Source organism: Salmo salar, chromosome 19 (genome assembly GCF_965601325.2).
Source record: "Salmo salar chromosome 19, fSalSal1, whole genome shotgun sequence".
NCBI lineage: Eukaryota > Metazoa > Chordata > Actinopteri > Salmoniformes > Salmonidae > Salmo > Salmo salar.
Genome location: NC_138309.1, coordinates 81,620,104 through 81,643,499, shown reverse-complemented (window position 1 = coordinate 81,643,499; position 23,396 = coordinate 81,620,104). Strand labels below are relative to the sequence as shown.

General features: G+C 43.0%; 1 protein-coding gene across 2 annotated transcripts; it reads right to left on the bottom strand.

Moving 5' to 3' along the window:
• Positions 1-770: 770 nt before the first annotated feature.
• LOC106579615 (polyadenylate-binding protein 2-B) lies at positions 771-23,315 on the bottom strand. 2 transcript variants are annotated; one of them, XM_014159704.3, is made up of 7 exons: positions 22,811-23,315; positions 21,072-21,180; positions 20,805-20,872; positions 19,313-19,419; positions 6,856-6,943; positions 6,199-6,353; positions 771-2,302 (listed from the first exon to the last, which is right to left on the bottom strand). In XM_014159704.3, the coding sequence occupies exons 1-7, from the start codon at positions 22,955-22,957 to the stop codon at positions 2,263-2,265; spliced, it is 714 nt and encodes a 237-aa protein (XP_014015179.1). In that variant the 5' UTR covers positions 22,958-23,315; the 3' UTR covers positions 771-2,262. The 2 variants fall into 2 exon arrangements, with proteins under 2 accessions (XP_014015179.1, XP_014015177.1); XM_014159702.3 differs by having other exon boundaries at positions 771-1,392.
• Positions 23,316-23,396: the final 81 nt, after the last annotated feature.

Here is a 23,396-nt window from a genome sequence, read left to right as displayed (position 1 = left end):
CACCTTTTCAGGATAGAGAACGTGTTAACTTTTATTTTACCTGAATTACATTTTATGGACTGAATCAAACATGCTTAATAAAAAAAAATGTTACATATTTATCCCTAGCAAATTCACTCTTGCGCAAATTCAAGTGTATTGTTGAACTATGTCATCTCAAACATGAACTCATTGTTTTCTCAAGACCTGATTTGTGGTATAAGAGCCTATTAGCTAAATGTTTTTTACAAGTATTTGATTTTGTTTCATCCTAAGATAAAATCTAATTTGTTGCTTTGTAATAATCAATAATACTGGAAGGTATGAACACTTTAAAAATGCAGTCGGCTTGGACACGTTACAGTAAATAATAAAAACAATTGTTAGAATAGTAATTGTACCTCGTGGGGGTGTTATTAAAGAGGGTACTGGAGAAGACAAGCCTAAGACTACAACACTCAAAGATGCAATATGTAACCATTTGGGCAAGCCGGACAAATCCACATCAAAATGTGAGTTATGGAGCTGTAATTCTCATTGAAAGCAAGTCTAATAAGCAGCAGATCTGTTCTGTGCGCTATTTATGATTTACGTTTTGTTACATTTTACACCAGCTGCAAACCTCTGAAAACACAATATTCTGCATTTCGCACCTTTAAAGAACAGAAAGACATTTGAAACTATACTGATTAAAAATACTGCAGAATGTCAGTCAGAATTCTCCAAGCTTTACTTTCGAGAACGGATTTTAAAATGCTTTTGTAACTAGGGACAAATCACAAACAAATTAATCATTTTTACACAACGTCTTTATTTATTTATTATTTTTTTTCTAATTACAGACTAATGGGTTAAAAATAAAAAAAAGCAAAACATCTTTTTTTTGTTTAACCCACTCTCCCGTTTCAAAAATTCAAACCTCTCCACACAAACCCACCCCATCTAAAATAAAAGCTCCGCCCCTCTCGGCTATTAAATTAAATCGATGCCTTTAGCCCCACCCCTAGTCCTCGACAAGCCGTGGCTGCACTATGCACTGTTAAAGACACGCCCTGGAACCCCCCCCCACCCCTTATCTGGTCCGGTCTTTCTCACTCCAATTAAAACAGCTGCTGCCATCTTGACTAGCTCTCGCTATATAAATATGTGTGGTTGTCTGGTTGTGTGGTGTCTGAAGTGTGTGTGGGCCTAGTATGTGTGAGTGCGTGCCGGGTGAGTAAGTCAACTCAACGCTTGTTGTAGTAAACGCCCCCTGCGGTGGCCCTGTGGTCGCCCTGACCCCCTCCCCCCCACACAGACAGGATTGGGTGAGTGTGCATAGCAGGAGCAGAGAGAGAGAGAGACCCTGCCGAGACATTGGGGGGCGCTGCGGCCACCGGAGGAGGTGTTGTCAGCCTCCACTGGTCCTGAAACCTGAAACGACAAGAAGTGGTCTAATATACACAGAGAGGAGAGAAGGAGAAAGAGATGAGAGCAGAAGAGGTGAAGGACAAAATGGTAGGAGCAGCAGCACAGAAAAGGCAGAGGGGTGCAAGAAGAGGGGAAAAGGTTTGAGGCCTACAAAAAACAAAACAGAAAAGTTGGCAGAGCTCTGGCCTTCTTGGGGTGAATGCTACAGACTAAAAGGAAAGGTACAATAGACCAACAAAAAAAAAAATCAAAAACTATAAAAAATATATAAAAAACTAAATGACCCACTGAACAGAAGTCACAGCTGATAAGATACTGAACACAAGAGAGCGTGAGATGGAACCAGAGGGAGAAGATGGTAGCAAAAGTAGTGAGAGTTAAGGAGTGGGGTGAGTTGTAACTGATCAGAGAACAGAAAGACAAAGAAATGAAAACTCCCAACACCACAACTTAAAACATAACATTCTTGCTCTTGGAAGTTTAACATGTATGGTACATAAAAATAAAAAAAATAAACATTCCTTTCTCCTGGATGTTTGCTTTTTCGAATGCAAGCATTTGGGGGCTGTGTTGGGTGTGAGGGTCACAGCCAGACAAAGGAGACAAATCTGCAGCCTGAGATAACATCTTCTCAAAAAAGAAATGCCACCAAATCTCCGACGGCCATCAGATACATTACCAGGGTGACCGCACCACCTCCGCACACGCACGCTCACACACAATCACACACTGTGGCCAGTCAGTCAGTCTGTCCAGGAGAATACTGGTATTATTCTTTTTTTTTTTTTCTTCTCAGTGTTTTTTCCTGGGACTTTTTTTTTTTCATTCTTTTTTTGTATGGGGACATGGGGTGATAGTAGGGGGTTGGGGGTATTAGTAAGGGGAATACCACGATGTTGTTCGCCCTCGGCCCCTGGAAAAGAGAGAGAAAAAGAGGGTGAGTTTCTTGATTGGCTTAAAGACGGACACCAATTTTAGGGTGTGTAGTGTGGTTGTTAGTGTGCAGGTAGAAAGGGGCCTGGTGAGAAGTCAATCCAATGTAAACTGAGGGGTAAAATATATGTATGAATAATTGTTTTAAGTATACACAAATTGTTGGTAGGATGACATGTATACCATCTTAATGGTATTGTGCCTTTCTTTGATAAGTGTTGAATTACCACAATTTCAAATTATTACGAATAAGAATTAACAGTACAGAAAGAAGCAGAGAACAGCTTCGCCAACAGTAAAATATCTGATTCTCAGATTATACAGGACTATAGAAATAATGGTGTGGTGTGTGGGACAGTGAGGCACTCTCTCCCTCTTTCTCTCTCTCCCTCTCTCTCTGCGAGAGCGGCCCCCCCCCCCCCCCCGGAGATCGCTGTGGGAGAGACCCTGAGGACAGAAGCCTCCATCTCACCCCACAGAAGAGTCCAAGTCATTCACATGGCACATGCTAGAAGGGCAACACATGGCTTCAGCACGCAGACTTGACTGACCCGGCTCCTGACAACCTGGACTGCACCGTCACTCAAACAGCATCAAAGCTCAATCACCACTCACACGACAGGGTTTCCATTAGGAAAATGTGGAGCCGGACATTTGACCAGCAACATTTAAAACATTTTTACTGGATGTTTGAGAACTGTACGGGACCCATATGCATTGGGTGAGTGACCTAATTAATGCGTTCGCCCACGGTGCTCTAAATGACAGAAAGCACATTATGAATACGGTAATTCATATGAACAAGACAACTAACAGCAACATCACTAGCCTGTGTCAATCTACTATAGTAGACAGGTTTAGGCAACCTACTCTATTGGTCAGCTTGTGGAGAAAGAAACAGCCTATTGCAAAACAGACTCTGGGACGACAGATCCCAGATTCATACAACCAGTAAGCCTAGGCTACATAATACAAACATTCAAAGCAATGAGTCTGATGCAACAGATCAGAACGTTTAGCTTAAAATGTTGATTAACTATTATATCCTCACATTATAAGCGCAGCAATGCGCACAAGGCAGTAGGCTATACATGAATTCTCATCCCATAATGCAATTGGCAGGAAAACGCCGTTGTAAAAAAATGGCAATGCACAAGCGAGCGGTTTGATGTGACAAATGAAAATCTGGTAGAGCTTTAGAGAGAGATCTAATAAGCTCATAATATGTAGCAAAACATTCAGATTTCAAACAACTCTATGTTTTCAGAATGCATTCTGCCTCCAGGCCATCGCAAAGTGGAGCGACGCACTGCTGAAGCTGCTGATGCCTTCCGTTGCCGTTTGGCGACACGTTTAAAAACTGAACCGTCATCCAACTCGGGAACTGAGGAGTCTAAATCTCCGACGTCATGGTTTGACGTCGTATTCCCAGCTGTTTTGAAAGCACCACAAGATGCAGCATCTCGCTTGGTCCGACAGATTTTACACTCAAAGGCTCTGTATAGGTAGACGTGTGATAAATAAATAAACTGTACACGTGCCAATTTAATTCCACTAAATTATACAAATTAACCTATAGACCAATAAGAATGACCAGTCAAATGCATTTACATCAATTAATAGGTAAAAAAAAAAAAAAATGCATTATCCCACAATGTGATTTTTTGTTCTCCCGGACAATTGGTCAGCACCAATTTTATTTCTCGCCTTTTTTCTAAAAACAACAACCAGACAAAAGCTGCCTATTACCAGCTAACAGAAACCCTGTCTCACACACACACACCACAACCATCAAACCCAGGCATCCAGTACCCACAAACACACAGGTCATATCAGTAGAAACCAATGGTTAGAATGCTGTGGTCAAAATCAGGCTGCAGGAATGAACCCTCCATTCTGGAAGTGAAGGCAGTGGGTGGGAATGTCTGACCAAGGGGACATCGAGCCTGTGTGTCTGATGGACCAGTGTGTAGTTAACACAGTTGGTTTTAGGAGCAAAGCAAAGCATCCAGACTCCTGCTTTTCATCTCCCTATAGTGGGCCACCTGTTCCCAGGCTAGTCTGTCTGAGCTATGTGTATGAGAGTGGTGGGCCAAATCATTTACACTCACCAGGATGTCATCCTTACAAAATGTGTTAAATAGGACTTCAAAAGTCAAGCCCTTCTAAAAGATCTTATCGTTCAGTGATTGACGATCATATCAACTCCCATAGAGGGGCCAACGAGGTACTACTACATAGGACTAAACTGACACCATTGGTCTAGTAGTGAGTGGAAAGGTTGGTCCATTGGTCAGAATCTGTCAGTTGGTGAGGATGCTCATTGTGCCCTGCAGCCCCTCTTCTCAGCAATGCTTATAAACAAATGAAAGAAAAAACAGGACATGGGCCCAGAGACAGAGCTCCAGCGTGAGGCCCACTGTGAGCGCTCAATGAGTCATCACGGGAACCCCCCTCTCACCTCACACTGAGAGACACAGCAGGACACACACTCCAGGGAGACACACCAGACTCCCAGTGCACAGCGCTTTGATCCACTCCAGGTTTTACATACATAGGGGGCAAGCTTTTGTACAGATTGAAAACAAATCCAGATACCAGGGGTGTTGCTTTTGAAAAGGTCACAGGCAAAACACAGCTCTGGAGCTCCTGGCCCAGGACAGGTGAACACACAGCTGGCCCAGGACAGGTAAACACACAGCTGGCCCAGGACAGGTAAACACACAGCTGGCCCAGGACAGGTGAACACACAGCTGGCCCAGGACAGGTGAACACACAGCACTGCGGTGATGAGATGGAAAACAGGATGGATACAGGCTACTGCTCAACACTGGTACATCATTAGAACAACTGAACTATATCATAGATACACATGCCAATTAATGTTCAAGCAATGCATCTACAAAGATTAACGTCTTCGCATTTAAATCTTCACGACATCTTAATGATCAAATTAGAAAATGGAATCCGACCATTAGCACTGAACAAATGAGAACAAACTGACATTTAATGGGAACTCTTTGCCTGTCACCTTTAGCATTAAAGAGCAGCACTGTGGGAGAGATGCCCACTCACAGTCAGTGTGTATATGTAATGTAGCTCAAAGCCATACAAACAGCCTGCCTCCCATACATGTACAGCCTGGGAGGACCTCACTGCTGTGGGCTGAGAGTTTAGCTGCCTCCTCTGAAACAGTTATAGGTGGTGCATGCAACAAGACCACACACACACACACACCTCAACTAACCTACCCGACTCCCACCGGTCTCTCACCACTCACCCCTAAAGGAACCCACTCACCCCTAAAGGAACCCACTCACCCCTAAAGGAACCCACTCACACCTAAAGGAACCCACTCACACCTAAAGGAACCCTGTCCTCCACTCTGCTGTGGAAACACCTTCACTGATATGGCTGTAGTGATGTTCATCAATGTCAGCCACAGATTCAGTCTCCTCCCACTACAGGCAGACTTATAGACATGCTTCTCAATGATTCTATATGGCCAGTTTCAGCCCAGAGACACTTCTTGATGGACAGAGTCTAGGACAGGGCGATGCTTTGGCCATCCTCTTCCCCCCCCGGGGCTAGCCATCCTCTCCCCCCCCCCCCCCCCCCGGGGCTAGCCATCCCCCCCAGGGCTAGCCATCCTCCCCCCCCCCCCCGGGGCTAGCCATCCTCTCCCCCCCCCCCCCCCCCGGGGCTAGCCATCCCCCCCCCCCCCCCCCCCCCCGGGGCTAACAACGCTTTGGGGGGGTCCTCTTCTCTCCCCCACTACTTCTATAATATCACTACTCAGTCTTCTGCCCCTTCACTTCTCCATATTCCTCCTCCCTCCGGTAATGGCCAGCTGTCTCCCAATCTCAGGGTGCTCACCTGAAGGCCCGTCCTCTGCCTCTGGGCGGTGCGTAGCCACTGTAGTAACGTGCACGTGACGAGTTAAAGTTGCCTCCTCGTGAGCGGAAGCGGGCCCGGGGGAACCCGCGGTCTGTGGTGCTGATGCCTGGCCTGTTCGTCCTCTTCACCCCCACCTGCCAGAACCAAGAGCGAAGGGAAACAGGACTCCACAGGTCAGACACTAGTACAGGGCCACGTACACAGTCTCAGTCAACATAGGAAATCTAACTGAAATTCACTTCATAGACAGATACATCGGTCAAAATCCTGAGATAATACCAGTTCTTTAGTTGAATCAACACTAATGTTTCCTACTAGTGCTGACGTTGCTGATAGCTACTGAGGAAAATGTACTTACCATGACAGATGTGGTTGCGTAACCAAACTATCTCAAGATGAATACACTAACTGTAGGTCATTCTGGATAAGTGTGTCTGCCAAATGACTCAAATGGAAATGCAATCACAGGAAGTTGGTGGCACCTTAATTGGGGAGGGGTTTGTGGTAATACCTGGAGCATAATGATCTCAAATGCATGGTTTCCCTGTTTGATGCCATTCCATTAGGTTCCAGCTATTATGAGCCGTCCTCCCCTCATTAGCCTCCCCTGATGTGTATACATTGTCGCGTCCTTACCTTAATCTGCCTTCCTCTGAACAGAGACTCGTCCAGTGCCATGGCCGTCCTCACAGACTCCTTGTCTGAAAACTCGATATAGGCAAACCTGCAACAGCAGCAGAAATATAAAATGCATCAGACAAGCGCAGAGAAGTGAAATATTGAAGCTATAAAGTCTCAAAGCACAATTCCCTAAACAAACGTAGACACCTTTTTCTCAATTCCCTTAACGAGAATAAACAGTGTGATTAACAACGCTTAAAGCTGAAAAACCAGATCACCTGTTTCTATGCTCTTCAGAATAGACCCCTCCAGGCTATTAGAATAAGCTGTAACTCAACTAATGTAACATTACTGGGAATTGGAGTCACAGTGTGCAATTAAGTTGTTTATTTGCAGTACTTCAGCAGTGGTGGCAAAGGCCATCATTGTAAATAAGAATTTGTTCTTAACTGACTTTCCTAGTTAAAAAGGTTAAATGCATTTTCAAAAATAGTAAGGTCGAAGCGTCCTCACAATGCGTAATATTTTACCGCGAATGTCCGCACGAGGCCACAAAACATTGAGTTTCCCAGGGAAGCTGTGAAGCCAGCTGTAGCCTATTGTATGATTGAGTCTCTTAAAAAGAATGAAACAAGGTTGTGTATGTTAACTACAGCACGATTGTGTTTGAGTCTTATTAAAGAATGTGCCTGTGTAGGAAGAAAAACACCCATCTACCCTACAACCCACATCCATCTAAATTAAAACACACCCATCTTACCCTACAACCCACCCATCTACCCTACAACCCACATCCATCTAAATTAAAACACACCCATCTTACCCTACAACCCACCCATCTACCCTACAACCCACATCCATCTAAATTAAAACACACCCATCTACCCTACAACCCACATCCATCTAAATTAAAACACACCCATCTACCCTACAACCCACATCCATCTAAATTAAAACACACCCATCTTACCCTACAACCCACCCATCTACCCTACAACCCACATCCATCTAAATTAAAACACACCCATCTACCCTACAACCCACATCCATCTAAATTAAAACACACCCATCTTACCCTACAACCCACCCATCTACCCTACAACCCACATCCATCTAAATTAAAACACACCCATCTACCCTACAACCCACCCATCTACCCTACAACCCACCCATCTACCCTACAACCCACATCCATCTAAATTAAAACACACCCATCTACCCTACAACCCACATCCATCTAAATTAAAACACACCCATCCTACCCTACAACACGCCCAAATACCTAGGTGTCTGGTTAGACTGTAAATGCTCCTTCCAGACTCACATTAAGAATCTCCAATCAAAAAATAAATCTAGAATCATCTTCCTATTTCGCAACAAAGCATCCTTCACGCTGCCAAACAACCTCGTAAAACTGACTATCCTACCGATCCTCGACTTCGGCGATGTCATTTACAAAATAGTCTGCAATACCCTACTCAGCAAATTGGATGCAGTCTATCACAGTGCCATCTGTTGTCACCAAAGCCCCATATACTACCCACCACTGCGACCTGTATGCTCTCGTTGGCTGGCCCTCGCTTCATACTCGCCAAACCCACCAGCTCCAGGTCATCTATAAGTCTTTGCTAGGTAAAGCCCTGCCTTATCTCAGCTCACTGGTCACCATAGCAGCACCCATCCGTATCACACGCTCCAGCAGGTATATTTCACTGGTCACCCCCAAAGCCAATTCCTCCTTTGGCCACCTTTCCTTACAGTTCTCTGCTGCCAATGACTGGAACGAATTGCACAAAAAATAAAAACAAATACTCACTGAATCTGGAGACTCGTATCTCCCTCACCAACTTTAAGCATCAGCTGTCAGAGCAGCTCATAGCTAGATCACTCCATCTGTAAATAGCCCACCAAAACTACCTCATGCCTATATTGTTATTTCTTTTTTGCTCCTTTGCACCCCAGTATCTCTATTTGCACATCTATCACTCCAGTGTTTAATTGATCAATTGTAATTATTTTGCAACTATGGCCTATTTATTGCCTTACCTCCCTAATCTTACATTTGCACACACTGTATATAGATTTTTTTCTATTGTGTTATTGACTGTACATTTGTTTATTCCATGTGTAACTGTTGTTTGTGTCAAACTGCTTTGCTTTATCTTGGCCAATCACAGTTGTAAAGGAAAGTTATTCTCAACAGGCCTACCTGGTTAAATAATTTTTTGTAAAAACTGCTGTTATTGTAAAGTGGAAACTTCTAGGAGCAACAATGGCTCTGCCGCGAAGTGGTAGGCCACACAAGCTCACAGAACGGGACCATGGAGTTTTGAAGCGCATAAAAATTGTATGTCTTAAGTTGCAACACTCACTACCTAGTTGCAAACTGCCTCTGGAAGCAACGTCAGCACAAGAACTGTTCGTCGGGAGCTTCATGAAATGGGTTTCCATGGCCGAGCAGCTGCAGATCACAATGCCAAGCATCAGCTGGAGTGGTGTAAAGCTAGCCTTCATTGGACTCCGGAGCAGTGGAAACACGTTCTCTGGAGTGATGAATCACGCATCACCTTCTGGCAGTCCGACAGACAAATCTGGGTTTGGCGGATGCCAGGAGAACGTTACCTGCCAAAATGCATAGTGCCAACTGTAAAGTTTGGTGGAGGAGGAATAATGGTCTCGGGCTGTGTTTGGGGAAGGCCCTTCCCTGTTTCAGCATGACAATTCCCCCATGCACAAAGCGAGGTCCATACAGAAATGGTTTGCTAAGATCGGTGTGGAAGAACTTGACTGGCCTGCATAGAGCCCTGACCTCAACCGCATCGAACACCAATGAGATGAATTGGAACGCCGACTGCAAGCCAGGCCTAATTGCTCAACATCAGTGTCTGACCTCACTTATGCTCGTGGTTGAGCAAATAGGCCTATAAGAAAACTCTACGAGGGGGTCTGTGCACAGTGTAGTACCTTTCAAAGTTTGGCTCTAGCACAAGACAAGGGTGGTGTGGGGGTGCTAGCTGTTCCCACAGATTTAAGTCATTGAGCGAACAACTTTTTAAAAGCAGAACACTGTACAGAACCCGTGCTCTTATGACCAACTGAATACAGGTCAAAGCTACAATCCCTTGTGGATTTAACAAGTTACAATTTCAAATCAGTGTAGATGGAGAAGAGAGTGAGAAAAAGAGCCAATGATGTGTGCCATTTAGAGGGTGAATGGGCAAGACAAAACAGGGTATGGTAGCAGGTGCATCGGTTTGAGTGTGTCAAGAACTGCAACGCTGCCGGGTTTTTCATGCTCAAAGGTTTCCCGTGTGTATCAAGAATGGTCCACCACCCAAAGGACATACAGTCAAATTGACACCTGTGAGAAACATTGGAGTCAACATGGACCAGGGATGCTGGACCAATACTTCCCACAGAACACCTTATGGAGTCCATGCCCCGACAAATTGAGGTTGTTCTGAAGGAAAGGGGTGAAACTCAATTTTAGGAAGGTGTTCTTAATGAATGTATGTATGTATGTATGTATGTATGTATGTATGTATGTATTTATTTATTTTTGGCAGCGGTGGTAAGAAATTTACAGTGGGGGAAAAAAGTATTTGATACCCTGCTGATTTTGTATGTTTGCCCACTGACAAAGAAAGGATCAGTATATCATTTTAAATGGTAGGTTTATTTGAACAGTGACAGAACAAAAATCTCCAGAAAATCGCATGTCAAAAATGTTATAAATTGATTTGCATTTTAATGAGGGAAATAAGTATTTCACCCCCTCTCAATCAGAAAGACTTCTGGCTCCCAGGTGTCTTTTATACAGGTAACGAGCTGAGATTAGGAGCACACTCTTAAAGGGAGTGCCAACCGAAGCAATCAGATTCCAAACTCTCCACCATGGCCAAGACCAAAGAGCTCTCCAAGGATGTCAGGGACAAGATTGTAGACCTACACAAGGCTGGAATGGGCTACAAGACCATCGCCAAGCAGTTTGGTGAGAAGGTGACAACAGTTGGTGTGATTATTCGCAAATGGAAGAAACACAAAATAACTGTCAATCTCCCTCGGCCTGGGGCTCCATGCGAGATCTCACCTCGTGGAGTTGCAATGATCATGAGAACGGTGAGGAATCAGCCCAGAACTACACGGGAGGATCTTGTCAATGATCTCAAGGCAGCTGGGACCAGTCACCAAGAAAACAATTGGTAACACACTACGCCGTGAAGGACAGAAATCCTGCAGCGCCCGCAAGGTCCCCCTGCTCAAGAATACATATATATGCCCGTCTGACGTTTACCAATGAACATCTGAATGATTCAGAGGACAACTGGGTGAAGTGCTGTGGTCAGGTGAGACCAAAATGGAGCTCTTTGACATCAACTCAACGTGTTTGGAGGAGGAGGAATGCTGCCTGTGACCCCAAGAAAACCATCCCCACCGTCAAACATGGAGATGGAAACATTATGCTAAGGGGGTGTTTTTCTGCTAAGGGGACAGGACAACTTCACTGCATCAAAGGGACGATGGACAGGGCCATGTACTGTCAAATCTTGGGTGAGAACCTCCTTCCCGCAGCCAGGGCATTGAAAATGGGTCGTGGATGGGTATTCCAGCATGACAATGACCCAAAACACACGGCCAAGGCAACAAAGGAGTGGCTCAAGAAGAAGCCCATTTAGGTCTTGGAGTGGCCTAGCCAGTCTCCAGACCTTAATCCCATAGAAAATCTGTGGAGGGAGCTGAAGGTTCGAGTTGCCAAACGTCAGCCTCGAAACCTTAATGACTTGGAGAAGATCTGCAAAGAGGAGTGGGACAAAATCCCTCCTGAGATGTGTGCAAACCTGGTGGCCAACTACAAGAAACGTCTGACCTCTGTGATTGCCAACAAGGGTTTTGCCACCAAGTACTAAGTCATGTTTTGCAGAGGGGTCAAATACTTATTTCCCTAATTAAAATGCAAATCATTTTGTAACATTTTTTACATGCATTTTTCTGGAATTTTTTGTTGTTACCCTGTCTCTCACTATTCAAATAAACCTACTATTAAAATTATAGACTGATAATTTATTTGTAAGTGGGCAAACATACAAAATCAGCAGGGGATCCAATACCCCCCCCCCCCCCCCCACTGTATATAGGGGAACACTGACACTAGTCATGAATTGTGCATTGTGTGCATGGCTTATGTCAGAAAGAAAACCTTTGTGCTCCATTACAGCTGGGACAATAAACTGGAAATTGACACCGGACATTTACCACAGGCATTTTGCTAATATCGTTCATTGCGATAAGATGCCTAGACTAGATAAATGTGAAGTTCGAAACGATAACACGTGGTCTGCAGTTGTGAGGCCAGTTGGAAATACTGCCAAATTCTCTAAAACAAAGTTGGAGGTGGCTTAACAAGCAATTTTCCCGGCCACAGCACTGGTGGACATTCCTGCAGTCAGCATGCCAATTGGGCACTCCCTCAACTTGAGACGTGGTATTGTGTTGCTTAACAAAACTGCACATTTTAACGTGGCCTTATTGCCGCCCCAGCACAAGGTGAACCTGTATAAGGATCATGCTGTTTAATCAGCTTCTTGACATGCCACATCTGTCAGGTGGATGGATTATCTTGTCAAAGGAGAAATGCGTACCCATTGAGATGCGTACAAAATGAGAGAAATAAGCTTTTTGTGCATATGGAACATGTCTGGGATCTTTTCATTTCAGCTCATGAAACCAACACTTCACATGTTGCGTTTATATATTTTCTGTTTAAAGGATCATAAAAATAAATAATAAATAAAAAACCGCTGGTTTAGTGTTAGAAACTTGTTCTATTTATCATTATCGCATAAATTCAGGCAATTGATTATGAGAATTCCCCCCCCATATCACCCAGCTCTATGCACTATAGCTGTCAGTCTACTTTACACCATGTGGACCTTAAGGTCTAACCAAGCAAGGGAAGGAACGCTAAATTAGTCATACAAACAAGCAAGCAAGCAAGCAAGCAAGCAAGCAAGCAAGCAAGCAAGCAAGCAAGCAAGCAAGCAAGCGCTCCAATAAGCATCCAGTGCACTGCCAAAGCACGTGCTAGTTTACCAAAGAAACAGCTTAGCTAAGACAGGTCTATGAGCAATATGATAAAATAAGGTAGTGTTGGATGAACACAGATCTGTAACGTTAAATTAAAAAAAATGTAATTATCCAATAACGGGTGTGTGTGACTCAGTGGCACATGGATGATCAACATTGACTTGGTGAGCATGTAGATGTAGGCTGGAGGCCTTACCTATTCTTTATACTCACACTGCCTTTCACAAGCCTAGTCTGAAGGTAGCCGGGTATCAGATTATATATATATAAGCAGTTACATACATGTAAAAAGACAAATTGTTTCCTGATCATTCTTATCTCTTTTTTTTTTTTTTTTTCAACGGTTCATCCATGTATGAAGGTGTTAATCAATGTGTTCCTATGGGCTAATAGCAGTATGGACCAATTCAATGTTTCAAACAATTTTATATTTTTTGATACCTTAAGGGGTCCTAAAATATAAAAATAATAGCTAAACGAGCCTTGGTATGACCTTCTTAAAACAATTCCATGTTAGCTTAGTAGAACCCCCATCACATCACAGAGCAACACTTCATATTCTGAAGCATGGTGATGGCTGTATCGTTATGGGTATGCTCGTCATCGAAAAGAAACAGAATAGAGCTAAGGACCAGTAAAATCCTACAGGAAAACCTGGGTCAGTCTGCTTTCCAACAGATACTGGGAGACAAATCAACAGGACAATAATCTAAAACACAAGGTCAAATATACACACAAGTTGTTCACCAAGACAACATTGAATCTTCCTGAGTGGCCTAGTTACAGTTGACTTAAAATCGGTTTGAAAATCTATTGCAAGACTTTCAAATGGCTGTCTAGCAATGACCAACAACCAACTTGACAGAGCTGGAAGACTTTAAAAGAATACAAAAAATTGGCAAATATTGTACAATCTAGGTGTGCAAAGCTCTTAGAGACTTAGATGTAATTAGAGAACGACCCATATGCATTTTTTTTTTTTAGGGCCGATGCAGATTTGAGGGTCAAGGAGGTCGCTATTCAATATCATTTGAAAATATTTAGGACAATTTCCCAGGGACAGCCATGTACGCATTTAAAATCCAACAATGATTTTTTTTTACCAAACTACATAACATGTTAATAATTTTACTTGAATGTTAAATCTCCTGATAAACTGGGTAAGTTAAGATTGAATAGGCCTACTCACAATACAGGTGAATGCATATTTAATAGGAATGTGTGCATGCGTCGAGTTATAGAGCTTGTTTTGCCTGATTAGTGGAGTCTGTTTTCCTTCAACAACATTTGCGTCGAAGCATCACTCCAGCATGTCACGCCTGTATGGAAAGACATAGGCACTGCTGTTAGTTTGACAATATAAAAGAACATCTATTCAATGCAAATGGCGCCAAAGTAACATGATTTGTGATTACTGATGCAACTAGTATTTGTCATTTTCCATGATCGGGAAAAGTTCAGCCATCTGTCAAGAAATGGGTGGGTTGCAACTTCAAATATTGCTACGATTGGATAGAGCAAGGAAGTAACTCCACTCCCTTTCACATCTCATATCACTTTCTGGTGTTTACTGCAAAAACTAGCTAAATGGCAATGACATTTCCTACCAAACCATAAATGTGCATAATATCTGACAAGGAGAGCGACAGTAGAGGGAAGAGAAGAAAAAAAAAAAAAATCCAGCGACAATGCACGTTCCGTCTGAATGACTGAAATATGCCAATAGTTTTAGACGTGAGAACGCACAATCCCGAGGACTGGAGTTGCCCAGGCCTGCTCTATTGCACACATGTCTAAAGGCACGGCGACGTAAGCCATTAGTGAATTACCTAAACAAATATTTGCAACAGGAGTTTGATTTTGGTCAGTGTGTCAATTCATCCATGTCTCAAGATTGCACCTTTTGTGTTGGAGAATGAACTAGCTTCCTGCTGGTTTTCCCAGCTAGACATTCCTCAGCATTGTGCAGTGCGCATGGTTCAGGCGGTGAGTGGCGGCTGGCATAGCAGCAGTTTTGCTATGCAGATAGACTAGAAAAAGCCACTATTGGCCCGGCCGGTTAACAGTCGTTCTCTAGCTGTAGACGCTGCCAAAAGGTGATTTTAACACGCATTGACTCAGGAGCTTGAATATCTGGTGTTTTATTTTCCATTAAAAAAAAATCCTTCCACTTTGACAGAGTATTTAGTGTATATTGCTGACAAAAATAAATGATTCCATTTTATTACTACTTTGTAACAAAGTCAACGGGTGAGAATACTTTCTGAAGGCACTGTACATCCATGTGAATTAAAGTGGGCTACTTTGCTAACCTGCACATTGAGTGTAGACAATTACAACCTAGTAAAGCACGGTGTATATACTCATTCCTCTAGACCAGGTATGTCCAAATTGGGGTACGCAGTGGCGTCAAGGGTACGCCATATAAATGTGATTCACATTCATTTGTTGAAAAAAAAAAATATACAGTTTCACATTATCTAACAGCTCATTTATATATTTTTCCAACGGGGCTATACATTTGGGTGAGGTTTTTCACTCGCCTGAGTAGCCTCGTTTCACTGCCAAAAATAAAAATTAAACCATCTAGTGTTCTGCAAAATAACACCAATGTCAAAAACAAGTAGCCAAGTAACATCCAATCACATTAACCGTTACTCTCTTGCAGGAATTCCACTAACGGTCTGTATGTAGCCAAACGTAGCTGCTGCTCATTTAATTTGCTCAAAAATTTATTCAAAAACGTTCAAAAAATAAAAATTTCAAAAATAGTAAGGACCGCGTCTACAGAGACATACCAGCTCTACTGGTAGTACTGCTACTATCAGCAGTACTACACCTGCACCTGTCAATGACACAAGTTGTCCTGCTTCCACAAGCACAGCCAATGCTGGCATCAGTAATTCTACATTTGTTGTTAGCCCAGCTAGCATGGACACTGACTGTTGTGAATCTGATGCAGCAGAAGAGCTACTGCCCCTTTACCAGGGAAAGCACCAAACAGATAGACGTTGGACCATCAGAGGCGCAAATATGATGAGAACTACATTCATTTGGGGTTCATTTATATTGGGAGTAGTGCCCCCCCTCAGCCACAGTGTATTATATGAGTAAAAGTACTATCTCCCAAGTCGATGAAGCCTTCCCTGTTGTGCAGACATTTAGAAACAAAACATGCCAATTTGAAAAATAAGCCACGCGAGTTTGAGTGAGAATTAAGACGACTTTCGAGTAGTAAGACGTATAAAAGCAACAGATACCATTAATAAGAAGGGGCTAGAAGAGTCTTATATGGTGAGCTACTGAGTGGCTAGGACAGGCAAGCCCCATACTGTTGTGGAGGACTTAATTCTTCCTACTGCTGCGGATATGGCTGGGACAATCCAGGGGGAAAAGGCCGAAAACAACTATATACAGACAATGCCTTAATCAAACAACACTGTTTCACGATGCATCATTGACATGGCAGGAGATGTTTTGAAGCAATTATGGCTCTTCTGCAAAGCACTGGAAACGAGGAGAGGATTTTTTTAAAGTACTGAACAGCTTTTTGACATCAAAAGGACTTGTGGTCAAGATGTGTTGGTATCTGTACTGATGGCGCAAAAGCCATGACAGCGAAACATAGTGGAGTGGTAACGTGCATGCAAACAGTTGCTCCCGACGCCACTTGGGTACACTGCAGCAACCACCGAGAGGCTCTTGCGGCCTAGGGAATGCCTGACAGCTTGAAAGACGTTTTGGACACAGTGAAAATGGTTAACTTTGTTAAAGCAAGGCCCATGAACTCTCATGTATTTTCTGCACTATGCAATGATATGGGCAGCAACCATGTAATGCTTTTACAACACAGAAGTGCTCTGGTTATCAAGGGGCAAAGTATTGACATGTCGCTCAATTAAATAAATATAATTTTTTTTAAAAACAAGCTTATAATGTTCTTTAATGACCATAATTTTCACTTGGCTGACCGCTTGCATGATGACGAGTTTCTGACACGACTGGCCTATCCGGGCGATGTTTTTTCACGCCTGAATGATCTGATTTGAGGATTACAGGGACTCTCCGCAACTATATTCAATGTGCGGGACAAAATTGAGGCTATGATTAAGAAGTTGGAGCTCTTCTCTGGCTGCATTAACAAGGACAACACACAGGCCTTTCAATCATTGTATCATTTTTTGTGTGCAAATGAACTCAAGCTTATGGACCATGTCAAATGTGATTATAGCGAAGCACCTGAGTGAGTTGGGTGCACAAATAAGCAGGTTCTTTCCAAAACGGATGACACAAACAACTGGATTCGTTATTCCTTTCATGCCCTGCCTCCAGTCCACTTACCGATATCTGAACAAGAGAGCCTCATTGAAATTGCAACAAGTGGTTCTGTGAAAAATTAATTTAAAAGCAGAAGCCACTACCAGATTTCTGGATTGGGCAACGCTCAGAGTATCCTGCCTTGGCAAATCGTGCTGTTAAGACATCGATACCCTTGGCAACCACTTACCTATGTGTGAGTGGTTTCTCGGCCCTCACTAGCATGAAAACTAAATACAGGCACAGACTGTGGAAAATTATGACAGACGCTCTCCAATACAACATTGCAGAGTTATGTGGATCCTTTCAAGCACACCCTTCTCATTAACTTCTCTAGGGTAGGGGGCAGTATTTTGACGTCCGGATGAAAGGCGTGCCCGTTTGAATGATGTCTGAGTGTAACAGAACTCATATGGCAGGCAAAAACCTGAGAAATCCAACCAGGAAGTGTGGAAATCTGAGGTTTGCAGTTTTTCCAAGTGATTGCCTATACAGTATAGAGTGACTTAGGGTTCATTTTGCACTTCCTAAGGCTTCCACTAGATGTCAGTCTTTAGAATGTTGTTTCATGCTTCTACTGTGAATAGGGAGAGAACAAGAGCTCCTGGAAGTACATGAGTGAGAAAATGACATGACCTCAGTGGCGCGCACTCACGTGAGAGTTAGCTGTGTTCCTTTTCTTTTTTGAAGACATTGGAATGTTACTGAAGATTTATGTTAAAAACATCCTAAAGATATATGCTATACATCGTTTGACATTTCTACGACCGTGAATATAACTTTTTTTTTATACTTTTTGTCGTGACATTTTGCACACGCTTCCTGCATTTGGAATAGTGGACTGAACGTGCGAACAAAAAGGAGGTGTTTGGACATAAATGATGGACTTCATCGAACAAAACAAACATTTATTGTGGACCTGGGATTCCTGGGAGTGCATTCTGATGAAGATCAAAGGTAAGTAAATATTTATAATATTATTTCTGAGTTTTGTTGACTCCACAAAATGGCAGGTTTGGTTTCGTGTCTGAACGCTGTACTCAGATTATTGCAAAGTGTGCTTTCGCTGTAAGTTTTTTAAATATTTGACACTTCTTAATGCAACCGCTGTATCTATAATTCTTTGAATAACAGTTTAATATTTTATCAACGTTTATGATGAGTATTTCATGAGTATTTCTGTAAATTGATGTGCTCATTCACCAGAAGTTTTGGGAGGCAAAACATTTCTGAACATTACACGCCAATGTAAAAATTGGGTTTTTGGATACAAATATGAACTTTATCGAGCAAAACATACATTTATTGTGTAACATGAAATCCTATGAGTGCCATCTGATGAAGATCAAAGGTTAGTGATTAATTTTAGATGTATTTCTGGTTTTTGTGACGTCTCTCCTTGCTTGGAAAATGGCTGTGTGGTTTTTCTTGTATAGGCGCTGTCCTAACATAATCTAATGCTTTGCTTTCGCCGTAAAGCCTTTTTGAAATCGGACAATGTGGTTGGATTAACGAGAAGTGTATCTTTAAAATGGGATATAATAGTTGTACGTTTCAGAAATTTGAATTATGAGATTTTTGTTGTTTTGAATTTGGCGCCCTGCTATTTCACTGGCTGTTGAATAGTGTGTCCCTGCTACCCAGAGAGGTTAACCTGTGGTGAGTTATTCACAATTTGATGAACAAATAAGGTTTTATATGTAAGATGATTAAATAAAGAGCATCATTTGTTATTATATTACTATTTGTGCCCTGGTCCTATAAGAGCCCTGTCACGTCACACAAGCAGGGTTGTGACAAACTCACACGCATTCTTATGTTTAATAAATGTATCGTATAGTGCGTGTGTGGCAGGCTTACAATGATGGCAAAAAAATATATATACATTTGTGAGTGCGCTGACCCTGGTGCTAGAGGGGGTACACAGCTGGAGGTTGAATGTTTGAAGGGGTAAGGGACTATAAAAAGTTTGGGAATCACTGCTCTAGATGACTGATAGAAGACGGTAGTATTGTTTACTCACAGGCCTGCAGTGAAAGAGCACATGGAGGAACGGGGTGTAGATACGTACCCTTTGGGATGCCCTGTGAACTTGTCGCACAGGATGGTGACTCTGTTGACGGAGCCGCAGCCGTGGAAGTGGGCTTCTAGCTCCTCCGCCGTGGCGCCGTAATCCACCTGTCCACAGAGAGGGAGAACAAGTGAGATACCTCTGACAAACTGAGTGGCTAGTTGATTCCATATAGAGAATTCACTCAGAGCCAAATCCCCAAATTAAAAAAGTTGATGCACAAATGCATATGAAAATCATGCACTAATGTCAACAGGACATCATGGCTGCACTAATGTCAACAAGACATTTGTGGAAATTTGAGTCAGCCCTTTGAAACGGATAGTAAATGCAAACTGATAGGCCTGACAAGGAGAATCACCACATAGAGCAAAGTGTTTGCATGCATCTCCTTTCATGAACTATTCAATAAATATCTAGATACATGGCCTTAGTTTGAAATGACCGTGTGACTCGGTTTGATTAGGGGAACGAATTGATGCGATTTAGTTCAATAGGAGTCTATGCACTTTTGTGTGGCATGAAGACATTTATTTTCCATTTTTAATTAAAAACTGCTGCTGATGGGAGCGCCGCCTCTGAGCTGGATCTGTCAGCTTACTTCTCTAAACTAAATGGCTGTGTGTCTCAACGGCAATGGTGTATGTAGGTACCCGAGCTGAGCCATACAGCAGACTGAGCATCTACCACCCCACTATCAGATTAGGGGTGGGGAATGTATGCTTTTTGTCCCCCCACTTATCTGAATTCACCATCACCCACTGATTCAAATTGTGATCTGGTACTACCGCAATATTTATTAGCAAAAAAATGCAAATTACCCAGTTCATGGAAAAATGACACTGACTGTTTAAAGCGAAACTACCAAAACGATGTATTATGTGAACCTGGACCATCTGAATGAAAACAGCAATCAGCAGTTGCATCCACTCTGTTAGTCTACACAACACCGGTAAAACTATTTCCTACAGCCTACTTGCTAACTATTAGTTGAGAGACAAGCAAATGACATTGCTTGTCATGACTAATAAAGCCTATGATTTGACATTGCGAAAGCCATTTTAGAAGCATCTGAAGGCTGTAGGTGCCGCGCAGATGTTCGAATAGCCTATTAGAACAGAGATAGGCCTACCTCCTGTTGGCGCGAGCAGCTGTGTCTCCCGCACTATGCGCACAGTTGTTACGTGACAGTCATACACAGTTACATGCATAAAAGCTTGATAGGTTACTGAACTGAAGGAGGACGCATCAATTCCATCACAACAGATAAAACAATGAGTAAAAACATTAGTGAATTGGGCGATTTGTAAAAGTGAGAATGGGTTTTCTGATCGATGCATGCTTTATTTGGATTGGTTTGGGGCTCCCACTGATCAAATGCATTGGTATCTTAAACATTTTTACCAGGGACCGATGCATATTGTTGAATCGTTACATCCCTAAGAGCAACCCAAACAACATCCAAGGAGGTTAAGGGGAGGCGAAGCCTTACGTTTCCAACGTAGATTGATCTTGCGTCGGCTTCCATTTTCTCCTCGATGGACATGATGACGGGACCGGCTATTGAGAGCAAAATTGAGCAATTAGTGAAATTTAAAAATGGTGAACTAAAGAACAAACAGATATACATTTGGATGAGTCTGATATTAATCTCTGTCTTACATCTGCTCTCTGGAAACCTCAGTGAAATAAAACATTCAGTTGGCGTTGGAAGACATTCGCCGAGGCACTTCATTACTCTTTCCTCCCACAAACTCACCTGGTGGAGGGCTAAGGTTCATCTGTTTCTCCACCTCGTTCTGTAACTCCTTCAGCTTTTCTGCTTCCTCCTCCATCTCTCGCACCCGGGCTTTGATTGCCTCCAGCTCCTGAAAAAATTAAATATAGATATTAATAAAACAAAGAGACACACCTATCAATTACAAAGACCACCACATCAGTCAGGACAGAAATCAGCTGAAAGAAAAAGAAACCAAAGGAATATATCCATCCATGACCTGCATGCACGTAACACAATTGAAATTTCAGCAGCCTGAGCTGACCTCGTTTCTACACTGGCTTCTGAGTGGGAACAGCCTGGCACATGACCACTGGCTGGGTCTTTGTAACAGGCAGGACTTATTCACCATTCATTTCAGACACAGCTGCATTCCCGTTCCACATCCTCAACTAGATAACGATAGACATGCACTCACTGAATGACAACATTTGCATTGCAGTGAAATCCATTCCAGGTCTTGGGGATGTCATACATGACACCCACAACCAATAGACGAATTCAACAGCTTTGACAGGCTTCAAAATGACACTGAAATGCATGAAAACATCATGGCTTATTTGACTCGTTCATCACTGATACCGGTCTGTATTTTGTTACATATTTAGTGTCTCTTCCCTCCCTCTCCCTTCTGAAAATATTTTAGGGCGCAAGCCCAGCCCCCCAAAAATTAAAAAAAAGCAGCATACCCGAAGGATGCGGGCCCAGCCCTAAAAAAATAAATATAAAAATAAAACACTTCACCCCCACAACTGCTTTTGAACACATTCTGTCAACGAACGCAATCACGTCCGTATAAAATCTAAAATATTGTACCTATAAAAACATTCAAAACGCAAACCAAAAGCTTTAATTTCAAAGTATTGGCAATCCGCATCTTTGCACACAACTACAGTAATATCCATGACCCACAAATGTATCAACAGAATACTTGTACTCAAGAGTACATCAAAGACTACCCGTTCGCACAAAAGTGCTTGTGTTTGTGCATATCCCTCTAACGTGAAATGCCTTTAAGTGGGAAGATGAACGTGTCAAGGGGCATGTCATGATCGCCCCAATTAGCGAAGTTAGCGAGTCGGCTCCCGCCACTATATCAAGCCCTAAATGTCCATTTCAAATCGTACCTACAATAGCGCAAGTGCCGCATACCCTTTGCTAGCATTTTAGCTATATGCTGATAGAAGGATGGCTAATAGCACATTACAACGCTTGTTTGTAGCTAGCAATGACTGTTAATTGACTATCATATTATTATGTATACGCTTCTATTTCTGCAGCTGTCAGCGCATGAGAAAATAAAGGAGGCGTGTTTACCGTGAGCTCTCTCCGTGTCTGCAGATAGACTCGCAATGCCGCGGCTAATGGCGCCTGTCCTACCCTCGCCCCTGTCCACATCTCGGTCTCGCATTTTAGCGACGAATATTTTTTTTCCCCCCACTAGGTCGACCACTCTGCTGCAGAGAAACTACCACCGCTGCTGCGCCAACATGGCCGCCAAAAACCACGCATGTCACCACCCATTTATACTGCACTGCGTGAGCCACAATGGCGGTTATATCGACCAAGAGATAAGTCACAGTCGCATACCACCACAGGGTATATAAATATAGCTAAATCCATCTTAAAATAACGTGTTTACACCCACAATACATATCGTACAATACACATTTGTCTCAACTTCAGAGAGGCTTTGGGCATAAACTATGCCCTTCACTTACCGGGTCCTCAATTGCGGCTTCTCCTTCCTCTAATCCCGGCTCCTCATCGCCAACACCCGGGTCTTCTAGCTCTGGGTGCCCTGGGTCTGAGTCCAGTAGGGATTCCTCCGTCATTCCTGAGTCCAGTCCGTTACCGAACTCCGCCATCGCCCAATTCCGGTTGATCCGACCCGCCTCGTGGCTAAATCAACGTTACAGGCCACTACTAACACAGGGGGGAGAGTGAGCGGGGCAAAGGAAGAAGAAAAAAAAAACGGCTGAACACGCCGCTTAGGAAAGTTAAACGTGAAATAAAAGGCGAGCTTCAACTCTTGCCTCTGTCCGAACGGGTTCAACGGATAATATATGTTACGATTTCAAAGGCTAGTGGCTACTTTAGTTTTATGTCGCGAATTTTCTATAGATAATCTATAGTGATATACATGAAGAAATATACATAAAATCGTGGATTCTCTTCGCGAGTGCGGTGTCCCTCAGTTCAGAAATGGATGCCGGGGGGTGGAGTTACGTATCACTGCGGGCGTAAACTCGCAATTTTATTAGTCAGTTGATGATTGTAGACACACACCCCTGCGTCTATTGGATA

Bases quoted from the DNA above. Each gene is read 5' to 3' on its own strand.
- LOC106579615 (XM_014159702.3), bottom strand. From the start codon at position 22,957: ATGGCGGAGTTCGGTAACGGACTGGACTCAGGAATGACGGAGGAATCC. The intron at 21,181-22,810 runs GTAAGTGAAGGG...TAATTTTTTCAG, and splicing joins AAGCCGCAATTGAGGACCCG to GAGCTGGAGGCAATCAAAGC. The intron at 6,354-6,855 runs GTAAGGACGCGA...TGGTTCTGGCAG, and splicing joins TCAGAGGAAGGCAGATTAAG to GTGGGGGTGAAGAGGACGAA.